The sequence below is a fragment of the Grampus griseus genome (assembly GCF_964374135.1).
Source record: "Grampus griseus genome assembly, chromosome: 4".
In the NCBI taxonomy this organism is placed as follows: Eukaryota; Metazoa; Chordata; class Mammalia; order Artiodactyla; family Delphinidae; genus Grampus; species Grampus griseus.
Genome location: NC_138997.1, coordinates 122,101,491 through 122,122,992, shown reverse-complemented (window position 1 = coordinate 122,122,992; position 21,502 = coordinate 122,101,491). Strand labels below are relative to the sequence as shown.

General features: G+C 41.7%; 1 protein-coding gene across 3 annotated transcripts in view; it reads left to right on the top strand.

The window, feature by feature from the left end:
- The first annotated feature begins 5,365 nt into the window (after positions 1 to 5,365).
- Positions 5,366 to 21,502, top strand: part of SEC24D (SEC24 homolog D, COPII coat complex component) — a 110,985-nt gene continuing 94,848 nt past the window's right edge. For all 3 annotated transcript variants that reach the window (XM_082652824.1, XM_082652823.1, XM_082652822.1), the window contains exons 1-4: positions 5,366 to 5,503; positions 7,677 to 7,835; positions 15,966 to 16,095; positions 21,101 to 21,249. In XM_082652824.1, the coding sequence (XP_082508950.1) occupies positions 7,718 to 7,835; positions 15,966 to 16,095; positions 21,101 to 21,249 (397 nt within the window). In that variant the 5' untranslated portion in view covers positions 5,366 to 5,503; positions 7,677 to 7,717. The remainder of the gene's footprint in view (positions 5,504 to 7,676; positions 7,836 to 15,965; positions 16,096 to 21,100; positions 21,250 to 21,502) is intronic.

The following is a 21,502-nucleotide window of genomic DNA, read 5'->3' as shown; positions in this document are numbered from 1 at the left end:
ATAAGTAAAAAAAAAAATTGAAAAACAAATCAGATCCTACCATTCCTCAGTTCAAAACTTGAAATGACCCCTTTAAAAAATCAGAATAAAAATCAAACTCTTTTAAAATGGCCTAAAGTATCATATACCATCTCCTTCCCCACTTTGCCCTTCTATCCTACAATTTTCCCTCATTCCCTCAGCTCCTCCCTTGCTGGTCTCCTCCTCCTGGAGCATGCCAGGCACCCTCCTTCTTAACATGGGGACTCTGGAGGCTCTCCCTTCTGCATGGAATGCCAGGCCCCCAGGTAATCTGCATGGCTGCCTCCATGACCTCCTTCAAGGCTTTGCTCAGATCACACCTTGCGATGCTGTATCAATTCAGGCCCCCTGAAAAGCAGTCACCAATGTGGAATTAGATGTACAAGAGAGTTATTGGGGAAAACACATGTGAAGAATATAAAAGAGGGAACAGGAGGCAGGAGGCATGCAGATCTGACACCTGTGAAAAGCAGTGGAGGAGGTGGGAGGATTGGGTAGGATGAGCCTCAAATTGCACTGCAGCTCTCTGAGGAAGTCTTGGCCAGGGCAATAGGAACCCCAGAGGAGAGGTTTCTTACAGAGGAGTCCCATGTTGGACAGAAATACTGTGACTTTAGTATCCACCATACTCAGCCATTGGCCTGGAACTGCTGAGAGGGCATTTGCTTTGGGATGAATGCCCTAGCAAGCCCAAAGGCATGAAAACTGAAGGCTGTCAGTCCCTTACATTCCTTGAAGCAAGTTATCTTGAAAGGAGATCTGAGTGAACTGCCTCCAGGGCCCCCTCAGAACCCTACCCTAACTACCCTATGTAATACTATAATCACTTAATTACACCATTTAATACTCTCCACTGCCAACTCAGCATTCCCAATCCTCCTTACCCTGCTCTATTTCACCTTATTCCACAGCACTTCATTTATTTTATATCCTTTAATGTTCATGATCACAATGAGAAGAATGTATCCGACATGTACAAGTGAGCCAAGGTTCGTAAGCTTAGAAACTGCACCCATTGTAGGGTTCCCTGGGGTTTCATCCTTAGACTTTATCTACTTACATTCAATTGTCACAAATATGCTATTAATAATGAAGGTTATGACAATGGCACCAAAACATCATTGAGCACTTATTATGTGCCAAACACTGTACTAAGTGCTTTATCTGTATTATCTCATTTAATACCCAGAACAATCTTTGAGGTTACTATTATTATTACTCCCACTTTTATAGATGAGGATACTGAGGTTTAGACAGGGAACACACTCCCTCTACCGGGAGATAGCTCTCACGTTTCAAGTCTGGGCTAAGTGTCCCGTCTTACATTTTCCTGTGGCAACCTGGATCTTCTCACAGAATGCTAATCCACTGAACTAGAATTGTAGGTCCCACCAGACCAGGGGTTGGCAAGCTTTTTCTGTAAAGGGCCAGGTAGTATATATTTCAGATTTTGTGGGCTTTGTGGTCTCTGTCACAACTACTCAACTCTGCCATTGCAGTGCAAAAGCAACCACAGAGTGTGTTAATGAAAAGTATGGCTGTGTTCCAATAAAACTTTATTTATGGACACTGAAATTTGAATTTCATGTAATTTGCATGTGTCACAAAGTATTATTCTTCTTTTGATTTTTTCAACCACTTAAAAATGTAAAAATCATTCTCAGCTCACAGGCTTTACAAAAACAGGCAGGTTGGCCAGGTTTCGTAGTTTGCCCATCCCTATACTATTCCATGAACTTTTAACAGCCAGAGCGGTATCACATCTGACTTTGTATCCACGGCACTTAGAATAGTATCCAGCTTATAGTGGGTGCTTAATAAATACTTGTTACATAAATAAAACTCACATAGCTAGTAGTGAGTGATAGTGTCAGGATTTAAACCTGAGTCAACTGGTTTGGCAGTGCAATCATACTGCCCACTCTGTGGCCAAAGCCATAAGTGATGTAGCACACTCAGAGCAAGATACTGAGATACTCAAAAAGTAATTCTACCTAGGAGTGAAAGTACTGGGTCATATGGTAGCTCTGTGTTTAACTTCTTTTCTGTTTCTTCTTGAATCAGCTTTGGTGAGTTATATTCTCAATTGATTTCAATTTTAATTTGTTTTTTTTTGTGGTTTGACATTGCATATTTTATTTTAAAAATAAAATTTCATACAGAGTGACAATATTGCATAGTTGCTAAGAGCACAACCTTTGGAGCCAGACTGTCTGGTTTTTTTTTTTTTAAGTACATTTTTAATTTGATTTGGGAATTAAATTCCCGAGAGGAATGAAAACATATATCCAAACAAAAACTTGTACATAAGTGTTCATGGCAGCATTATTCATAATAGCCAGAAGGGTGAAGCAACCTAAATGCCCATCAACTGATGAGTAGATAAATAAAATGTGCTATATCCACATAATGGAATATTATTTGGCAATAAAAAGGAGAGAAATACTGATACATACTACAACATGAACGTGTAAAAGGATCATCACAAAGGGCCACGTATTATATGATTCCATTTATATGAAATGTACATAATAAGCAAATCTATAGACAGAAAGTAAATCAGTGGTTGCCTAGGACTGTGGAATGAGGAAGGTAGGGGGGAAAGGGGAGTTACTATACCAATGGATAAAGTTTATTGAGGAGGGATGAAAATGTTCTAAAATTGATCGTGGTGATGGCTATACAACTCTGTGAACATACTAAAAACCATTGGATTGTATACTTTAAATGGGTGATTGTTAATTATATCTCAATAAAGCTGTTATTTGTAAAAAAGTAATTCCAGAAACACGTTGGTGTTGGCCCTTGTAGAACACCTGAACTCTATTGTTACTGTTATTGGTTGCTACTCAGCCTACCATGTACCCTTTCCCCTAGCCCCACTTAACTTGGCCTAATTTACTGTGCTTCCATGTATGTAACATAGTCCAAATCTTGGCCATTTCAGTTTTTTTAAAAAAATATAAAGCTGCTTCAAACTGTAGCTTTGTAATTAGAAACCTCTTAGTTTACATAAATGCTTAGAGCATCATAATTCTGACTTTCCAAAGGCCACCTATCAGACAGAACCCTGAGTATTGTCAGGAAATTCCTTCTTTCTGTATAGTCTTTGCAGAGTTGACTCTCTTCTTTCTTTTCCTTTTAAAGTTAGAACAGAAAGACCCTAAGAACACAGAACCCCAGCACATGGGCATTCCCTGTGACCTCACCTTTCAATTAGGATATGGTTACCAGGGTGACCAAGTTAATTACATATGGAATATCAGCAGCTGACCGCAGGTGGAAAGAGCTCACGTCAGACCCAGGAGGGCTGGGAATCCAGGCTGACCCTCAGGTCTAATGAAGTTCAGGGGCCCAACCACAGGAATAAAGTAAGAAGTTAGTCACTTAAGGGATGGGTACTGGGGGCGATGAGAAGGGAAGCAGGACTGAAACCAGAATTCCATGTCATCAGAAAAAGAGATTTCTGATTAGTAACTCCAATCACTGGTGGAATTGTGTGGTTAATTAATATTTTAGTTATTTGAAAGCTTGAATATAAAGCAGTAACAGGAGAAAAAGGCAGAACCAGTTAATAGAGAATAGCAAATCAGAGTAATATCAAAAAGAAAAAAAATATGAGATGAAAAGAACTTTGGAATTAGAATCAGAAGGCATGACTTCCCACTGACTCTAAGACTAGTAAGTCATCTTAATTTCCTGAACCTCAGTTTATTAAACTATAAAATGATTGGGTTGAACTCAGACCTTACTGAATATTGAGTTGAATATCCATCTCTCTAAAATCCCTCCCAGCTTTAAACATTAAGGAATTAAAAACGGTCTTAGAACTGAAACCACAAGTTGTTTGTCCTGGTGCCCTGAGTAAGGAGAGAGAACAAATGTACTAATTCAAATTTAATGGTTTTACAGGAGCTACAAGCTAACGAAGTCATCACTTCCTATTTCCAAGTGACTCTACTCTCTCCTACATTGTGTCATGGCTGTGATATGAAAACTTTTTTTTTAATTGCTCTTACAAGTTGTACTGCTTCAACAAGGCAAAGCTTCCTAAACTCTATCAAATATTTCCATCATATTGAGAATATAAGAAACAAATTTAAAACCAAATTTTCATTGCAGATTTTCAAACCTGACCAGTGTTGAACTGGACGTGGGCAGGGCATCACAGCTTAACATCTTACAAAAGTAACATGCGGAAAGGGACCATTAGTCTTCACTACCCTGGAACAACATAAAATGCCTGCAAAACTCATGGAGCATTTCAGCAGAAGCATCATACTCATGTAAGTTTTTACTAATACCTAGGCATTTCATCACTAAAGGAATCTGTCAAGTAGCTTTCACTTTCTTGTACCCCAGAAGAAAGTGTGTTTTGAAAACAAAACACTGGTCTGGTTTTAGTTTGAACAAAGTGGTAGTGACACCAAACCTCGGGTTGTCTGAAGGTCTTTCTATTTAGCAGTGGGGGGTTGTGAGAAAGCAGCCGGATGGTCCTGATTTTTAAGTCTAGAGAGAGAGGTCAAGTTCCAGGTCCCACATAGGTCACCTTTCTTTCTCAGCTGTTTCTCACAGTACAGTGAGCTAAACGTTGGGTGCTTACACATGTAGCGATCCTTATTTTGGGGTGGGATCAGTCATCCTACTTCACAGACAACGAATATGTAGACATTCGTTGAAGGAATACACAGAAATCTAGCAATCCTAGCTTCAGTGAAGACACGTCTTCTCATACTTTTCAGTTGGGACATCCTTTCCTCCCTTTTTGCGCCGCGCTGACAGCTGCCTTGGGAGTTCCTTCCTCTCTAGTGCATCGCACGAGTACGTCATCAAGTTGCCCGTGTACACGTGCCAGATTCGCCTTTAGACTGTAATCTCTTCGAGATCCAGGAAGCGTGTACCTTCCGGTATCGGCAGTGCAGTGCCTGAAATATCCTAGTTACTCAAGTAATATGTAATGAATGAACAGCCGAATCTGCAACCTGTTGAATGAAAGAATGAATGAACCCTCAATACAAACTCCCTCCTTCCTACGGGGCTGCACGGTGAAAATGTTGCTCTGATTCAGCAACAGCATTAAAATCTTTGACCTGTTGGAGGGAAAGGAACAGGCAAACAAGACGGACAGGAAGGGGCAAAAAGACAAAAAAAAGGGAGGACGCGCGGCCAATACGCGTGCCGCGCTGGGTGGCGGGCGCCGCCGCAGGCCCCGCCCTGCCGGCGTTTGTGCGCGTGCGCCGGCTGGAGCGCGGCCGCTGGTCAGAGCCCGGGCGCCGGGGGCGCGCAGCCGGGAGAGGGTTTGACGTGGCAGTTCCCAGCCCAGCTGCAACTCCGCGAGCGAAGCCACCCTGTGGGGACACCGGCCCGAGGCGAGGCACGGCGGGAGAAGCGGCCGCCGCGGGACCTGGGTCACCGGGGGCAACCGGCACTGGGAGCAGAGCGCAGGCTCTCGGAAGCCCGGCGGCGTGCGGGAGCCGACCAGGTAATGCCTCGCCCAGCCTAGCTGCGCTCCGGCGGGACCCTCCCCAGGCACAGCTGGAGTGGGGTGCGGTGCCCGGACGGGGGTCGGGGGTGGGCAGAGGCTGGATGCTCACCTGTGGCAGGGCAGCGGAGGAGACCTCCTACTTTGCTCCTTTAGCCCCTTCGTGCAGTTTAATAATTGGGGGTGGGGTGGGTGGGCGTGGGCATTTTTTACCCGCCCCCATCTTTGTGTCTGGGGATGCTGGAACTAACTCCCTGATTACGGCCCTCAGTAGCCACGGTATTCCAGCGTCGCTGCCAGTGGTTTTCTGATCTCCGTATCAACTTAATTTCCCCTTCTTTGGAGGAAGGGAATGTTGTGAATTCTCATGGTAATATTGGCAGCTGTATCTTCAAGCTTCGGGACAGCCTGATAGTGAAACTGATTTGTCCAAATCTGAACTTGGCCCAGGGGCAGATTCCATCTTGGCTGGAATGGTCGAGTGACAGCGGACTGGGGGTTGTCCTGGGCTTGAAGCTCCCCAGATTTTGAGCCTCGGTCTGCTCGTGGCAAGTGGCTTTCTGCCATGTTGCCTCTTGAAGCTGAGTCAGGTTTCTGTAACTTGGGGCTCCGTGTGAGGAAGTTTGACGTGGCAAACTGGATTGCGTGGGGAAGCAAATTCCTGCCAGGACCAGTTAAGAGGGACCCGACTGCTTCCTGCTCTTTGGAGTGAACATCCCTGCCTTTCCTTTCTGTCACTCAGCAACAGGCTGCTACGTAGGTGTGTTCCTGCTGACTTCCTAAATGCGCTTGGTTGGATGAGCTTGACCAAAGCTCAGGCTGCCACGTCTCTCTCCGCTAAGTGGGAGGAGGGAAAATATATTGTCAGTAACACAGTGGACCAGCAGGCCTATCTCTCCTTTCTTTAGAGCTCCTTTTCCAAGGAGAAGAAAGTGATCTTATAATATTTTTACTTCGTTGCTTTAATTTTGGAGTCTTAGAGTTTAATACGAAAACGAAACCAAATGAAGAATGCAGTTTCCTGGATATAGATTTCAGACCTTAGCAGGTTGCGCTGAACTTTTAGCGTAAAAGGTAGCATCATAAAATAACAAAAGGAAGAATATTCCTATGCTGGGTGAAAAAACTGGAGAGGAATCATAGAATCATTGTTTTATATCTGGAGAGGCTTTTAGAAGCTTTATTTTGTAAGAGGGACCTGATGCCCAGAGAGGTTCTTCAGCTTATTCCGTGTCACACAGCCAAGTATTGGCAGATTTGTAGTGTAAACCCACTTCTCTTGCCAGGATTCAGAGCTTTTTCTATTATAAATTTTTTTTAAGAATAGTTCTATGAAATGTCTCTTATTTATGAAACTTGGAGAAAATGACAAATTTAAAACAAATTGATGTTTGGGTTCTGAGTAGAATCAAGATAGATCTGTTGTATTTGTGAGTTGTGTGTGTATGTGCCTAAACACATATGCAATTGGACTTTTTTCCTTAGTTTCTTAAATATATGTGCATATGTTCTTAGAGGTATGATATTTAAATCAGAAAGAAAGTCTGTCATCTTTGACCGAGAAACCACTGACAACTCTCAAATATTTGTAGGCTGCCACCTGGCTTCATCAATATATGACTCATAAAGTCAGTCCGTTATCACCTTACCTTCTGCTATATTTGTTGGACTTTTGATTTCTCTTTATCTTAACTGCCTGGTTAAAATGACTAATTAGGATAGCACTAAACTGACACAAGTCAAAACATCTGATTGCAGACTACTGGCAGTTCTGCTGGTCAGTCGATTGAATGACAAGGTGATTATTGCCAGTGACAAGCTCTGTGCTGTAATGGGGCTGTGGAAACCAAAGGCACCAAAATAGTAGATACATTTGTGAGAGACTGTGAAACAGTTTAGTCTTACAATGAAAAAGTGGTTGGCAGCTGTTATTCAGGATTTCATGCCTGAGTATTTGCCTAGGGCTATAGAAGTGAGTTGCTGAGTTCCACAGAGCTATGGTTAGAGCCTTTTTAGGGGGTAATGATATGATGTATGATATGAAGCTGTCTCATGCACCTGATAATTGTACCTTTCCTCAAACCATCAAAAACATTTATTAACAGTGTTTATATTTTTAATAATGTTAAGTGACTCAAACCCTCTTGTTAACAATTTCTTTTTTCTGTTGCAGGGTTCTTTTATAGAACTGTTCCTTGGAATGATATTTTCATAATGAGTCAACAAGGCTATGTGGCTACACCTCCTTATTCTCAGTCCCAGCCTGGAATAGGCCTTTCTCCACCGCATTATGGGCACTATGGGGACCCATCTCACACAGGTTCTCCACCAGGTAAAGTGCATTATTTTGACCCATGTGTGATTATCGAATCTCAGCCTCAGAGACATAAGATGTTCTGAAAGAGCTTTGGAAGAGTTGAATGGTCATGGCTTGAGATTATAGGATTATTTGGAAAAGCCTACCTCATTAGTTTGGTTATTGCATGGACCAGAATGAGTTTGTTTGAAAACAAAGACACTTGCTGAGTGTTTTGTTTTTACTGTTAGACTTGCTCTTGCTATTAATCAGTGGTGTGAGGTTATTGTAAACACTAAAAAACCCCACAAATTATGTATGTGTATATATATATACACACACACACACACACACACACTATATACTAAATATATGTATATTAAATATATACATATGTTGATATTGGAAAAATATCATTAGATTTGTATGCAGAAGATTACTCAGTGATGATAATAACAAGAAAAACATGGCCTTGTTTTGAAATCATTATTGAATAATATTGGTTGCCTTAAAATATGGTACCCAGCAGGGAATCTTGGCTTTGGAGCAGAGGTGGGAGAAAAAGGAGTAATGGAGTGGGATTGCTATTGCTCTGATGGCAGTTGACACGATGAAGTCACCTCCTGTTATCAAGGGGCTGCTCTGAGGGACCAAGTTTCAGTCAGAAGTGAGGCTAATACGAGCTTGTTTCAGTTCTGATGATCCTAGATTCCCGAAAAATATTTGTGTAAGACAGTTCTTGGGACTTCTGAGGGAATTCTGAGGAATTCAGTTCAAATCCTTGGTGGAAATGGGCTGTGTATAAATCAATGAGTGTCTCTTGGGGTTCACTAAGACTGACTCAGGTGTGTAGGATCCAGGCTGTGCTGAGTAGCATGTATGGGTGCAGAGTCAGCCAGGGGTGAGGAAAGCCTCTAGGGAGGCTTGGTGGTAGCAGCCATGCACAGTTTGCTGTAGAAGATGCTGTGAGACTGTGAATTTCCTGTGGGAAGTCGCTCTGATGACTTAGTCTGCCCATAATTTTTAAAAACCTCCAAATGAGGCATCCTCCTCTTGTCCAGGACCAGTCCTCCCCATGACATTTCTAGGTCTGGATCCTGTAGGAACCATTTAACCCATCTTTCTCTGGTTTCTTTCTGTCTGGTGGTTCATTCCCGCTCAGCATTTATATATAATGATAATTATAAATTTCTCTTTGCATGCTTTCCATGTATCAAAAGCTGGTCCTAAAAGATTTACGTGGATTATTTTCTTTAATCCTCATGCAGTGCTACTCAGGACGTTATTAGCCCTATTTTGCAGCTAAGAAAACTGAATGTCTGGTATACAATGATTTATCCAAGGTCACAGAGCTGGTGGTGTAGCCAAGATTCATGCCCCGGTCCCTCAAGAAAACAAACAACAAACTCCAATACACACCTAAGTATAACATTCAGTATTATTCACTTTTCCTACCTGTCTTCACAGCCATCTTCTTAAACAAGTACTCACTTCACTCACTCACTCTCCATCCTTGCCTTGCAGCCCCTCCATGGCTCAGTGTGGTCTCTGCTCCATAGCTTGGGCCCCATCCACCCTTCCCCTTCTCCCACCGGGGTCGTTGGTGGCCTCCTATTACCAAATGCAGTAGACGCTCTCCTGTCCTCTTTTGAATTTGATACCGTTTATTGCTCTTGTTTGTACAAAACTCTTTTCTCCTTTGGTTTCAGTGACACTATCCTTTTGTTATTTTTCTTGGTGGGTTTCTGGACATCTTCTAAGGAGTTCCCACCCCTCTACATGACCCGTAAGCAGTGCTGTTTTTCCTTCTTTCTTCTGTCTCCACCCCTCTTTTCCTCTCACTCTAGATTTTTTCCCTTAACCGTATCGTTCCATATAAAGTACTAGTCTCTCAGATCTATTTCTCCAGTTCACATGTCTCTCCTAAACTCCAAATCTGTATTTTCAATTGCCCACCTGTTTACATAGGTATATCAAACTCATCGTGTCCAAAATAATTCCGTATTTTTTTTATAAAACCTATTTTTTTCTGATATTCTGTATCTCACCCGGCATCTATCATTCATTCAGCTACCCAAATTAGAAAGTTTCACTGTTTAAAAAAAAATCTCTTCCTTTTACCTTCTCTAATCCAAATTCTTCTGGGGTAATCGTAAGTGTCTTTTCTACCTATTTCCTTTTTATCCTGTTGTCACTATTCTTGTTCCAGCCATCCACCTCTCACCTGGATTACTAACATGGTCTCTTAACCCTCTCTGCCTTTCTCCAAACATTCAGCCCTGTGCTGGAGGGACTCTTATAGCCTGCAAATCTAATTCTGACTTTCTTTTGCTTCAGACCTTTCCGGGACCACCAGAAAGCCAACCTGTGCCTCTATGTTCTTCCTCCCAGCAGGGCGTACCTCACACTCCTCCTTCAGACTCAGTTCACCTGTGGTGCTTGCAGGCATTTCTGACCATTGTTCCTCCTCAAGCTATTTGTAAATCCTCTTCTCCTGTGTTCTCTAACACCTGTGCAGCCTCACTACAATTTACCATACTGTGTATAATAGATGTGCCTGAGCAGAGAAGGTCTTCATTCAATGTATGTTCGACGAATGAGTGAATGACCAGCTGCTGCATTCATCAGCAAAACACTCAGGTGTTTACCAATAATAAAAAAAAACTGTCTTTGTTGGATTAAATCCTTCATGCTTTAATTTAAACCTCTTTCTCCTTATTCAATTCTCAGATGGATACCAGGCTCTCTGACTCTGTATACGTACCTTTCTGTAAATTATGGTGTCTTTGTTTAATGATTTAAGGAGGTCACTAAATTACCCTAGCCTCTATTTCTCTGTGCTGAATGACCTTAGATCTCTTAGTCTTTGGTCATCACGTGCCTTCTTTTCTAGCCTTTTGGTGATCCTTTTGTTATTTTTTGTGTGTGTGTGACAGACACAGGCAACTTAGCTGTGGTTCCTTGAAATATCTGTTTTACTGTAGATCTGGCCAGTGCTAAGTCTTGGTTTGAATTTCTTAGATACCATATTGCCATTTGTGCCTGTTGTGTAATGCTAGTGCTATATAATAACAACTATAACAGATTTATTGAGTGAGCAAAATACTTGTGGAGATACGACAATGAATAAAATGAACCTAATCTCCGTCCTTATAGTACTTACTTGTCTGGCAGGACATGCATTAAGGAAATTGACAATGACAGTGCGGGGGAAGCACCATCTTGAGGAGGTAGAGGTGGGCTGGAAGCACACAGTGGGTGCACCTAACCAAGGCTTACAGGTGAAGGGAGTCTTCCTGGAAGGAAAGACCTGAAAGATGAGTGAGAGTTGGCCAGGTAGGGAGGCAGCTTGCTGGGGTTGGGGAGGTGCCACTTTTGAGGACCTGCAAGAGGTTTACCATGGCTGAGGTATAGAGTGTGAGCAGTGAGAGGTGCCTGAAGTGGAAAGTGGGGCCACTAAGGCTTTATTTAGGCTTTATTCTAAGGGCTGTGGGGTGCTGCTGAAGCATTGTAGGCTGGGAAGGGTCACGATCCCATGTATATTTTTCAGTTACACTCCACATTAGGAAGAGTGTGGAGAAGGAATCAGAGTGGGCACACTGCTTTCTGGAGCAAGGTTTCTTGTCCTCAGCACTGGTCACATTTGGGGCCAGCTAGTTCTTTGTTGTGGGAGGCTGTGCTGTGCATTGTAGGGCCTTTAGCAGCGTCCGTGGCTTCTGCCCGTTAGTATTAGATACCGGTTCTCCCTCTCCTCCCCCAGCCCCCGGCCCCAAGCCCTGGCAACCAAAAGCCCTAGACATTGCCTGTTGTCCCTTCAGGTGCAACATCGCCCTTGGTTGAGGACCACTGGTCTGGAAGCTGAGGGGCAAGAACTGTTGATGTCCTGGAACTGAGGCTGGGGGCTCTGGGGGTGGTGAGGCTTCTGATAAATAGTGAGCTTATGTAGGTACAGCACCAGGCACAGTGCCTCGGGAACAGTAGTCATTACAGTTCTGCCCATATAATAGGGAGTTTATCTTTGTTTATTTTAGATAAACTTTTTTTAACAAATGGTTTTTAATTTTGGTTTTAGTTTGTCAGATCCAGGGCCAAATCCAAGATGTGCTTTTCTGCGATGTTGTTTTGGTCGGGGTTCTTTTGCCAATAACAGAAGCCAGTCTAGCAGAAAGAGATGTGTAAAAGGGTATCAGGAAGCTAAGAGAATATTAGAGAGTCAGAGAACCAGGCTTGGGACTCTGCGGTCCATAGAGTGCACACCCTACATGGGGCTATTCCGTCAGCAGCCACTGCCTGTCTAACCTGGAGCCACCATCTCTGCCCCCTGGCCAGGGTCTCCCAAAGGTGTTTGGCTTTGCTGAATTTAGAGCACATGGCAGCCCAGTTTATAAGGGAGTCTAGGAAATGGAGATTGCATCTTTCCAGCTCAGGACCATACAGAAAGGCAAGCCAGAAAGGAATTGGAATTGGTATTGAATAAGCTGGTCTATAAAATCTGTCACTGCATTAAAGACCAGTTTATGATTTTAGATATTTTTCTTTGAGCATAAGCATAGTTAGATCTTTCTCTTGGTATGGTTTTGCTTTCCTATTAAAATTCTCATACTGCTCTGTAAAGAACCTGATTTCTCTTTATCTCTGATCACTTATGAAAATGCCAGTGATGTGGCCAGGCAAAGACTATGACTTTGCAGATAACAGTGATACTGACTTCCCTTTGCCCTGAGTATAGAGTCCAAATGGCACCCAGGACTTTGCAGTCTGACCCCAGCCAACCTGGACAACCTCTGCTCCAGCCACTTTCCCCACCATCTGTTCACACCGCACCTTTTGCCAGTCCCTGATCACACCACGCTGTCTCAGGTCTTTACTTGAGCTTTGCCTTCTGCCTGGAATCCCCTATCCTGTCTCTGTACTAAGATAACTCCTGCCTGTCCTTCAAGATTCAGCTCAAGTAGTCCTTCCTCTTTGAACTTTTCTTGATTCCCCTAGAAGAGTTAGGTAGTCCCTCTGCACATTACAACACTCGTCACAGGGCACTGTAATTGTTTACATGGTTATCTCTTCCCCAAGAGCTCTTAGTGCCTCGGAGGCACATTGAATGTACGTTGAACAAGAATGAGTTTGAATCATTGCTATACAGTTAATTTCCAAAAATAAAAGGGATTGACATGTACACACTACTATATTTAAAATAGATAACCAACGAGGACCTACTGTATAGCACAGGGAACTCTGCTCAATATTATGTAACAACCTAAATGGGAAAAGAATTTGAAAAAGAATAGATTCATGTATACGTATAATTGAATCACTTTGCTGTACACCTGAAGCTAACACAGCATTGTTAATCAACTGTACTCCAATATAAAATAAAAAGTTAAAAAAATAAAAATAAAAGGGGAAGAACATTTTAGTAAGATTGGTGTATGACATTTCTGCTTGAGTAAGAACTGTGTTTTGTTTTGTTTTGTTTTGGTTCTGTTTTTAGAAGCAAGTTAATATGTGCATCTCATGTACACATGACATGAGTAACTCCGAGGACAGTTTTTTGATTTTCTAGACATATATATGAGGGTTGTTGATGAAATTGCTGTTTACCTACTTATTTAAGAAACGAGAATATCTTTAGTTTCTTGTAGTGCATGTGATTGTTTACTGCTTTAGTGCTAGTATTGTAGATTTTCTACTTTTGTCCAAAATAATGTTTTAAAAATGAAAATACTAGTGTGCATATAATTATGGTATATATGTCTTGTTAGAATATAAATCCTTGAAAAAAAGGGCAAGGGATATGGCCAGGGAGAGAAACTAAGATTTCTTGAGAGATTACCTTGATTTATCGGGCATTGTTCTGGATGCTTTTATACCCATCGCCTGATTTAATTCTCAGAACAGTCCACAGAGACAGGGGACATTATTGCCATGGTACAGTGTTAAAAGCTTAGGTTTCGAAAGAACAACGTATCTTGTCAGGGTCACAGGTGTTTAATGGTAGGGGAGGAATACAAACTCCAGTCTGTGTGACTGCAAGTCTCATGTTTTTCTAACTTTGCTGGATTTGGGGTTTAAACTCTATGTAAAAATAAGAGTAATATTTGTTGTTTTTGTTCTTGGTATATGGAAAATGGCTAAATATACTGTGACTGTAAAGGTAATATAAAATTTTTCTTAAGTTTGAGGAATCCTGTTTTAAGAAAAGAAACCTTTGTAAAAGTTTCAATAATATTATTCACGAATACTGCCACCTCACTGGTTATATTTCATCCTGCATTACCCGGGCATCTGAGAGCATGCGCTCCAAAGAATTGGCCAAAAAGTTCATTCGGTTTTAAGTAGAAATGAAAGGCACATTTTTCGTTTCACCAAGAACTTTATTGAACAATATATTCATTAACGTATTCATTAACCGAACGAACTTTTTGGCAAACCCAGTGTGACAATGTAAGAAATTCTTTCGGGGCTACTGCAAGGTCATCCAGTCACTTCCCTTACTGTCTGAGCAAATAAACTTTCTAGAAGAAGATAAAAGCAGAAAGGAGATGTTGAGTATGAAATACCATCATGAGGTCAAATGGAGGAGTGCACAGAAGCCAGCCAGGAGGTCACTGGTGGTGGTGCCAGAGAGGAAAATGGGGTCAAAAGTAAATTGAATGGTAGAAAACAAACTTATGGTTACCAGGGGTAAGGGAGGGAGGGATAAATTGGGAGATTGGGATTGACATATACATGCTACTACATATAAAACAGATAACTAATAAGGACCTACTGTATAGCACAGGGAGCTCTACTCAATATTCTATAATGGCCTATATGGGAAAAGAATCTAAAAAAGAGTGGATATATGTATATATGTAACAGATTCACTGCTGTACAGCAGAAACTAACACAACATTGTAAACCAACTATACTCCAATAAAAATTAAAAAAAAAAAAAAGTAAATTTAATGGCCTGGAGCAAAAACAAGCAGGATGGAAGTAGAGAGAGCAAATAGAAGAAATATACTTCTTCTCTTTTTTTTTCCTTTTAAAAGACTGAAAGAGGTGTCGCAAGTAATCTAGTCTAAGCCTCTCCTTTTGCAGTAAGGGAAAACTGAGGTCCACAAAGATAAACTTCTTTCCCAGAGCCATCCATCTGCTAGTAAGTGGCCAGATGGGGCGTCGAACTGCTCTAACCCAAGCTCAATGATTTTTCTCCTCTTCCATGATTTCTCTAGAAGAAGGAGAGAAAAATGTCTGAGAATGGTTTTAAAGAGAAACCTTTAAAGATCTCTATTGGAGAAGAGCTGCTTATAAATTAAAATGCCGGCACTGCCAAGAGCATCTCTTAATCACGTGTGATTCTGTATTTTGTGGGGTTTTTTGTTTTTTTTGTTTTTGTTTGTTTGTTTTTCGGTACACGGGCCTCTCACTGTTGTGGCCTCTCCCGTTGCGGAGCACAGGCTCCGGACGCACAGGCTCAGCTGCCATGGCTCATGGGCCCAGCCACTCCGCGGCATGTGGGATCTTCCCACACCGGGGCACGAACCCGTGTCCCCTGCATCGGCAGGTGGACTCTCAACCACTGCGCCACCAGGGAAGCCCTGATTCCGTATTTTGTATGAGTGACCATGATGACTTGAGAAGTCCCTCAACTCTTGAGAATCCTGGAAAAATTATTAACTCTGAAGGCCGTGCTCTGGATTCATTGGAGAAACAGATGCTATTCTCCGTTCGTGTTCCTCCTGCTGTATCTCAAATAAAGGCATTTTCAGAGGTCTTTTTCCCCCCATAATTAGAGTTAGGATGTTTTGTGATGCCTCATACTGTTTTTTTTTTGTCAGATTTGTATTCTGATATCCAATGGACATTTCTCACTGTGTATTCTAGCATTCTTTGTGTGATGGTGTGTTCCATCAAGTTGCCTCTCTACCAAATGCAAAGATTTATTTCTATTTTAGTTTCTGTTTAGCGTTAAAAGGATTTCTGCTCTTCTATCATTGTGATGGTCAAATAGTGATGCCACAGCCTGGCATTGGTAAGCAAGATGGTTAAAGCAAGTGTGAAGGAGAACTTGTTCTAACCTGTTTTTCCTCCTCCCCCTCCTATTTTGCATTTTTAACCTAATATCTTTGTGTCCTCTCTCTTTGCACTTTCATACTCTTCTAAACTCATGTCCTTCCCTTGCAGGTATGATGAAGCCAGCAGGGCCTTTGGGGGCTGCTGCCCCCGGGGGGATGTTGCCTCAGGGCCATCCGCCTCATGGACCCCATCAGTTTGGCCAGAATGGAGCTCATGCCCAAGGTCCTCCTCTTCAAAGGTGAGTGAGATTCCAGCCCTCATTTGTATAATCTACTAAAATGATCTTACAAGTCCCTTCTACACTTGCATGTTGGTTGATTGAAACTTTGACCTCCTGATACTGCCCACATCCTCTAAAGGATCTACTGGAAAACTGCCAGGAAACAAAGCATTTAGAGAAGTTAGACCAGTGGTAAAGCCTGTGGATTTGATGTGGAAGGCACACGGATGCCAGTGAGGGACTCTTGAAAAGCAGGGTGATAGTAAAAACAACACGGGGAATAAATCATCTGTGTTTATAAATTAAGGAAGGGAGAAGTTGGAGGCAGGCCTGGAAAAGCCAAGGTATGAGATGTGGGAGATGCTGGGACCATGCAACCCCTCAGGACTGTGCCCTGGGAAGGGAGTCCGCATCACTCCTTCCCTGCTGGAATCCCATTGTTGTTTGTCCTGTGAGGTGTTGCTGGTGAGAATCCCAGTGCCAAGCTGTACACAGTGTTTACGTTGGAATTTCTCCCAGGATCACCCAGAGGCTTCATTTCCCAGGTTCCTTTCTCAGGTTGTCAGGCTGCAAGGTTGGGGTTGGTGGAGGAGTAACCCTTCTGGAGGGTTCTGGCCCTTGCTGATGGGGAGGCCATTTCGTTACCCTCTGAAGGAGCCTGTAGTCCCTGCTAGTGGGAGATCTCCCTCTGGAGTGTTTTAAATCATCAAGTTCATTCACTGACAGGGCATTTGTGAGGTTGACATTCCCTGGCTCTTGTCTGTTGTGATAACATTTGCCATTGACGTGGTAGCTCTGAGATGCAGAGTGAAGGTTGATGTAGGAATCACTGGCTGAGTGAGACTGAGTAATTGTGTTTACATGGGATCGTGGTTTGAACAAGGAGCACGAAGTCAAAGGGCCTGACTCAGGACCTGCCCCTCCTGTCTCTAGCCTCAATAGCATGGTGGGGAGGCACGAGGGGAGGGCAGAAAGCCTGAACCAAGACGCTGCCTCTGGTTCAAGCAATTCACTAGCCTTGTAATGCTGGTGACGTTCCTGGGCCTCTAGACCTCATTTTCCTCACTTGTGAAATGAGGAAGTAGAATTCTCAGTCCAGAGTACGGAGGAGAAAATCTGTAGAAGTACATTGTTGTGAACTGCCAAGCAAGTCAGATTTTTTTTTTTTTAAAGAAATGCAAAAATTGAACAGCCACTTTGAAGTTAAGAAAAGATTTGAGTCACCGGTATTAGCCTAGATTGGATTGATCTTTTCAGTTATTTCTACTTGTTTCACTTGAATTATGTTGCTTAGAAGTAGGTAAATCACAGACGTTGCCATCAGACCGATCTAAGCTGTGTGATTGTGAGCTTAGCACAGCGTCTGGCACAGTGATGAACAGAGGCTCTAGGGTTGGGCACGTTTGATACCCTTGGCTCAGGGAGTTTTGGCTGGATAAGTTACTCTGCCTCTATGTGCCTTGGTTTCCTCATCACAGTTGTAGCAATAATAGTGTGGTGGTGAGGATTTTGATCACTAATCCATGCAAAAAACCTTGCACAGTGTACAGCGCCCATGAAAGACAATGCATGTTAGCAGTTATCAGCACTGTTTCCACTGGATATGGAAAGCCTACAGTCTCTTACTTGCCCTTCCTACTAGCTCAGTGTTGCTACCCACCTCAGCTTGGTTTAGGAATCTGCCTTATTGTGATTTCCAGGGAAGCACTGACAGATTTTGTCCCATCTCTTCCTCCTCCACTGTTCACTTGCCTCAACTTGAACTGTGAATTAAAGGTTGGAAATGGGATTTAAAGATGGAAAAGTCTAGTATTCAGGCTAAGCCTCCATGGTGAGGCTACCTAGCCTCATGGGACATATTTCTGTGTGTACAGTTCAGTGCAAGCACAAAGGGCTCAGTGACTGTGCAGGTGAATCACACCAGTCTGATAACAGGGGTTGTCAGAGAGCATAGATCCCATATGACCTGGCTATGGTTATAGCACTTCAGGGAGTCATTTGTACTTAGAGGACCCATCATGGACCCATCATAGAAATCTTTTGATTTTTACCATATCTAAACTGTCGAATAAAAACGTGATTAATTCAGAGTCATTATATTGATTTAAATTTAAAAATTATAAGTTTTATTTTTAAATGTTGCTACTTCAAAGGTAATGTTTCCTAAAACTTAAAAATCATACCTAATCACTTGTCTTTTGATGTTGGCTAAAGCGGAATAAATGTCTTAAACTTGTAAGTGGTACTAAAGTTATCTACAAAGTGTTACTGCTGGGTGGGATTAATCTCCTAAATAAATTCTATAACCTAAAGTTCCTTTTTTTAATTATAGGGGGAAAAGTCAATTGTAAGTGTTCTATTTTGACCAAGAAATGGCAAATTGGGTAGGAAGGAAGGTTGGAAGGAGACTCGTCTTCCCAAATCGAACCTATTATTAGGGTGACTCTAATAAGAAATTGGTTGCAATGGAAAAGGAGAAAACAAGAAAAATAAGAGAAATACATACTTGTTTTCTCTTCCATTTGTGTGTGTATGTGTAAAGCAATGACATGATTGAGCAGAGCTTTTGTTTTTCTCTAGTCAATGGGCTAAGTATTTAACAATCTAGATTTTGTATCAGTCAAATCTTGAAAAATTTGGTACCTTATCTCCAAATTCTCACAAACTTCAGCATACAGCTCACTTCCTATGCAATTTGACAATGAAACTTGAAAATGAAAAGTATTTGAGGTTGAGCAGGCCACAGACAACTGAGTCAACTCTCTAGAGGTTTAGGGTTAAACTGAGGCTAACTTTTCATGTTTTGTTAATCCTCTGGTTATGATCCTTTATGGTTCTTTTTGATGGTGAATCTGCCCTCTTCTGACAGTCAATGAAACAGTTAATTAAAATATGTAATTGAATGTTTCTCAGCCCAGAAATATGTTAAATGAAGTAATCAATGAGAAATATTTAAATCTATATGATTGTTAATTCTAACCACACTATATTTACAGCAGGGAAAGGGATTGTTCCATTTTTATGATTGAAAGCTGAAAGCTACAGAGAACTAAGTGGCTTGTCCATGCTCACACACCAGCTCTCCAGGCTAGGGTCAGGGGCCTGGATTCTCATCTAAGCTCTGACACCCACATGCTGTGTGGTGTTGGATAAACTAATTTAGTAAAGTAATGAAATTGAAAAATATTAAACCACTCTGTATGTTTAATATGTTTTGTTAATCTCTTTTTTCATATGTATGTCAGAGTTCTTTTAAATTTTTTTTTTTTGTGGTACGCGTGCCTCTCACTGTTGTGGCCTCTCCCCTTGCGGAGCACAGGCTCCAGATGTGCAGGCTCAGCGGCCATGGCTCACGGGCCCAGCCGCTCCGCGGCATGTGGGATCTTCCTGGACCGGGGCATGAACCCCTGTCCCCTGCAGCGGCAGGCGGACTCTCAACCACTGCGCCACCAGGGAAGCCCTAAAATACTTTTTATTAAAAAAATATTTAATTAAAGTTACCCTTTGCTTTTTTACTTTTTCCTTTTAAGTTGATAATATTGCATTTAAAATCCAGACCTGTTTAAGACTTAGTTGATCAGAAAAAAAAATTTGTGAATTTCTGACGCCTAACTCCTAGGATATGTATTATGCAATGAATGATGAGTCGGTTTTTTCGAGTCAAAAAGTAATAGCTAATGGTGTGCATTCTTTCATTCTGTATTTTAAATCTTTAACCTTTTGTTAAGTTAAAAAAAATACTTGAGGGTGCTTGTCATAACTTCCATTTGAAACATATTTCATCCTACCTGTACTATCTCTATAAAAAATGATTCACAGAATGTTATATTTTAAAAATATTTTTAACATCTGTGAAATATCTCTGAACATGTTTTGGGGAATTTTTTTTTCAAATAACACTACCCACCACCTCCTCCCATTAACTGCTGGTTAGCCCAAGCCCTGTAACCATACTTCACACTACAGCCGCTAATACATTCTTGTGGAGAATGTACATTCTGCCTGTGTGCAATTGTTTCATATATCTATGAAACTCCATGTATGAGTTTTAAGAAAAAGACAAAAAAGCATCATTTCTTGAGAAAAAGAAATGATTTCTTTTTATGATGCAGTGGATTTACAAAACATATCTTTTTTTTTTTTTTTTTTTGCGGTACGCGGGCCTCTTACTGCTGTGGCCTCTCCCGCAGCGGAGCACAGGCTCCGGATGCACAGGCTCAGCGGTCATGGCTCACGGGCCCAGCCGCTCCGCGGCATGTGGGATCTTCCCGGACTGGGGCACAAACCCGTGTCCCCTGCATCGGCAGGCGGACTCTCAACCACTGCGCCACCAGGGAAGCCCTACAAAACGTATCTTTAAGACAGTTCTCAAAATCATTTCTAAGTGATCATAAAGATACAGTCACAAAGCATTTTAGTTTTCTTGACTTCTGGTCTATTGATCATTAGCCCTAGCATAGTTTAGGCTGTGATGGACTCAACTTCCCAAATTGATTTCCAAAACTTGTTCTTTGTTTATGTTAGAATTTTTTTTTGTTGTTGGCTAGGTGTCTTGATATGTTTAGCATGTAAGCATAGATATGGGATGATGCTACATGATTCATTTTGAGCTCACATTGAGGTTAATTAAAGATTTAGTGTATAACTGCTGTATTTAAAATGGGTAACCAACAAGGACCTACTGTTTAGCACAGAGACCTCTGCTCAATGTTATGTGGCAGCCTGGATGGGAGGTGAGTTTGGGGGAGAATGGATACATATATATGTATGGCTGTGTCCCTTTGCTGTGCACCTAAAACTATCACAACATTGTTAATCGGCTATACTCCAATATAAAATAAAGAGTTAAACAATAAATAAATAAAAGATTTAGTGTATAATATCAGTCATTTTCCTAGTGCCACTAGATGGGCTGATTTAATTTTACAAGTTACTGACATTTGTTGTATGTCATTTGCATATGAGACTATATGGTATTTTGCATATGAGACTATATGATATTAAAACCCCTTTTCTCTCTCAGATTTCCTGGCCCTCCACCTGTCAACAGTGCGGCCCCCTCCTGTGCACCATACTCACTCTCTACACAATCGTCTTACCCAAGTCCAGTGTCCACTTCATCTGTCGCCCAGCTGGGCACTCAGCTCAGTGCTATGCACGTCAACAGCTATGGTAACAATTTCATTATTCATGCTCATTGACTGTCTTGTCTCATGAGTATTTTTACTAAGAAAGGTTTTCTTCAAGTTCAAAATAGACATACCTCTGGCATACCATATTGAAGTAGTATTTGGACATTTTCATATAAATCATCTGTATTATGTAAGGCAATAATTATTTTTTTCCAAATCGTGCTGCCATTTATTTCAAGATAATTGAAGGGCCCTCAGAATACCTTATGTTCAACACCAGATCAATAAAGAAC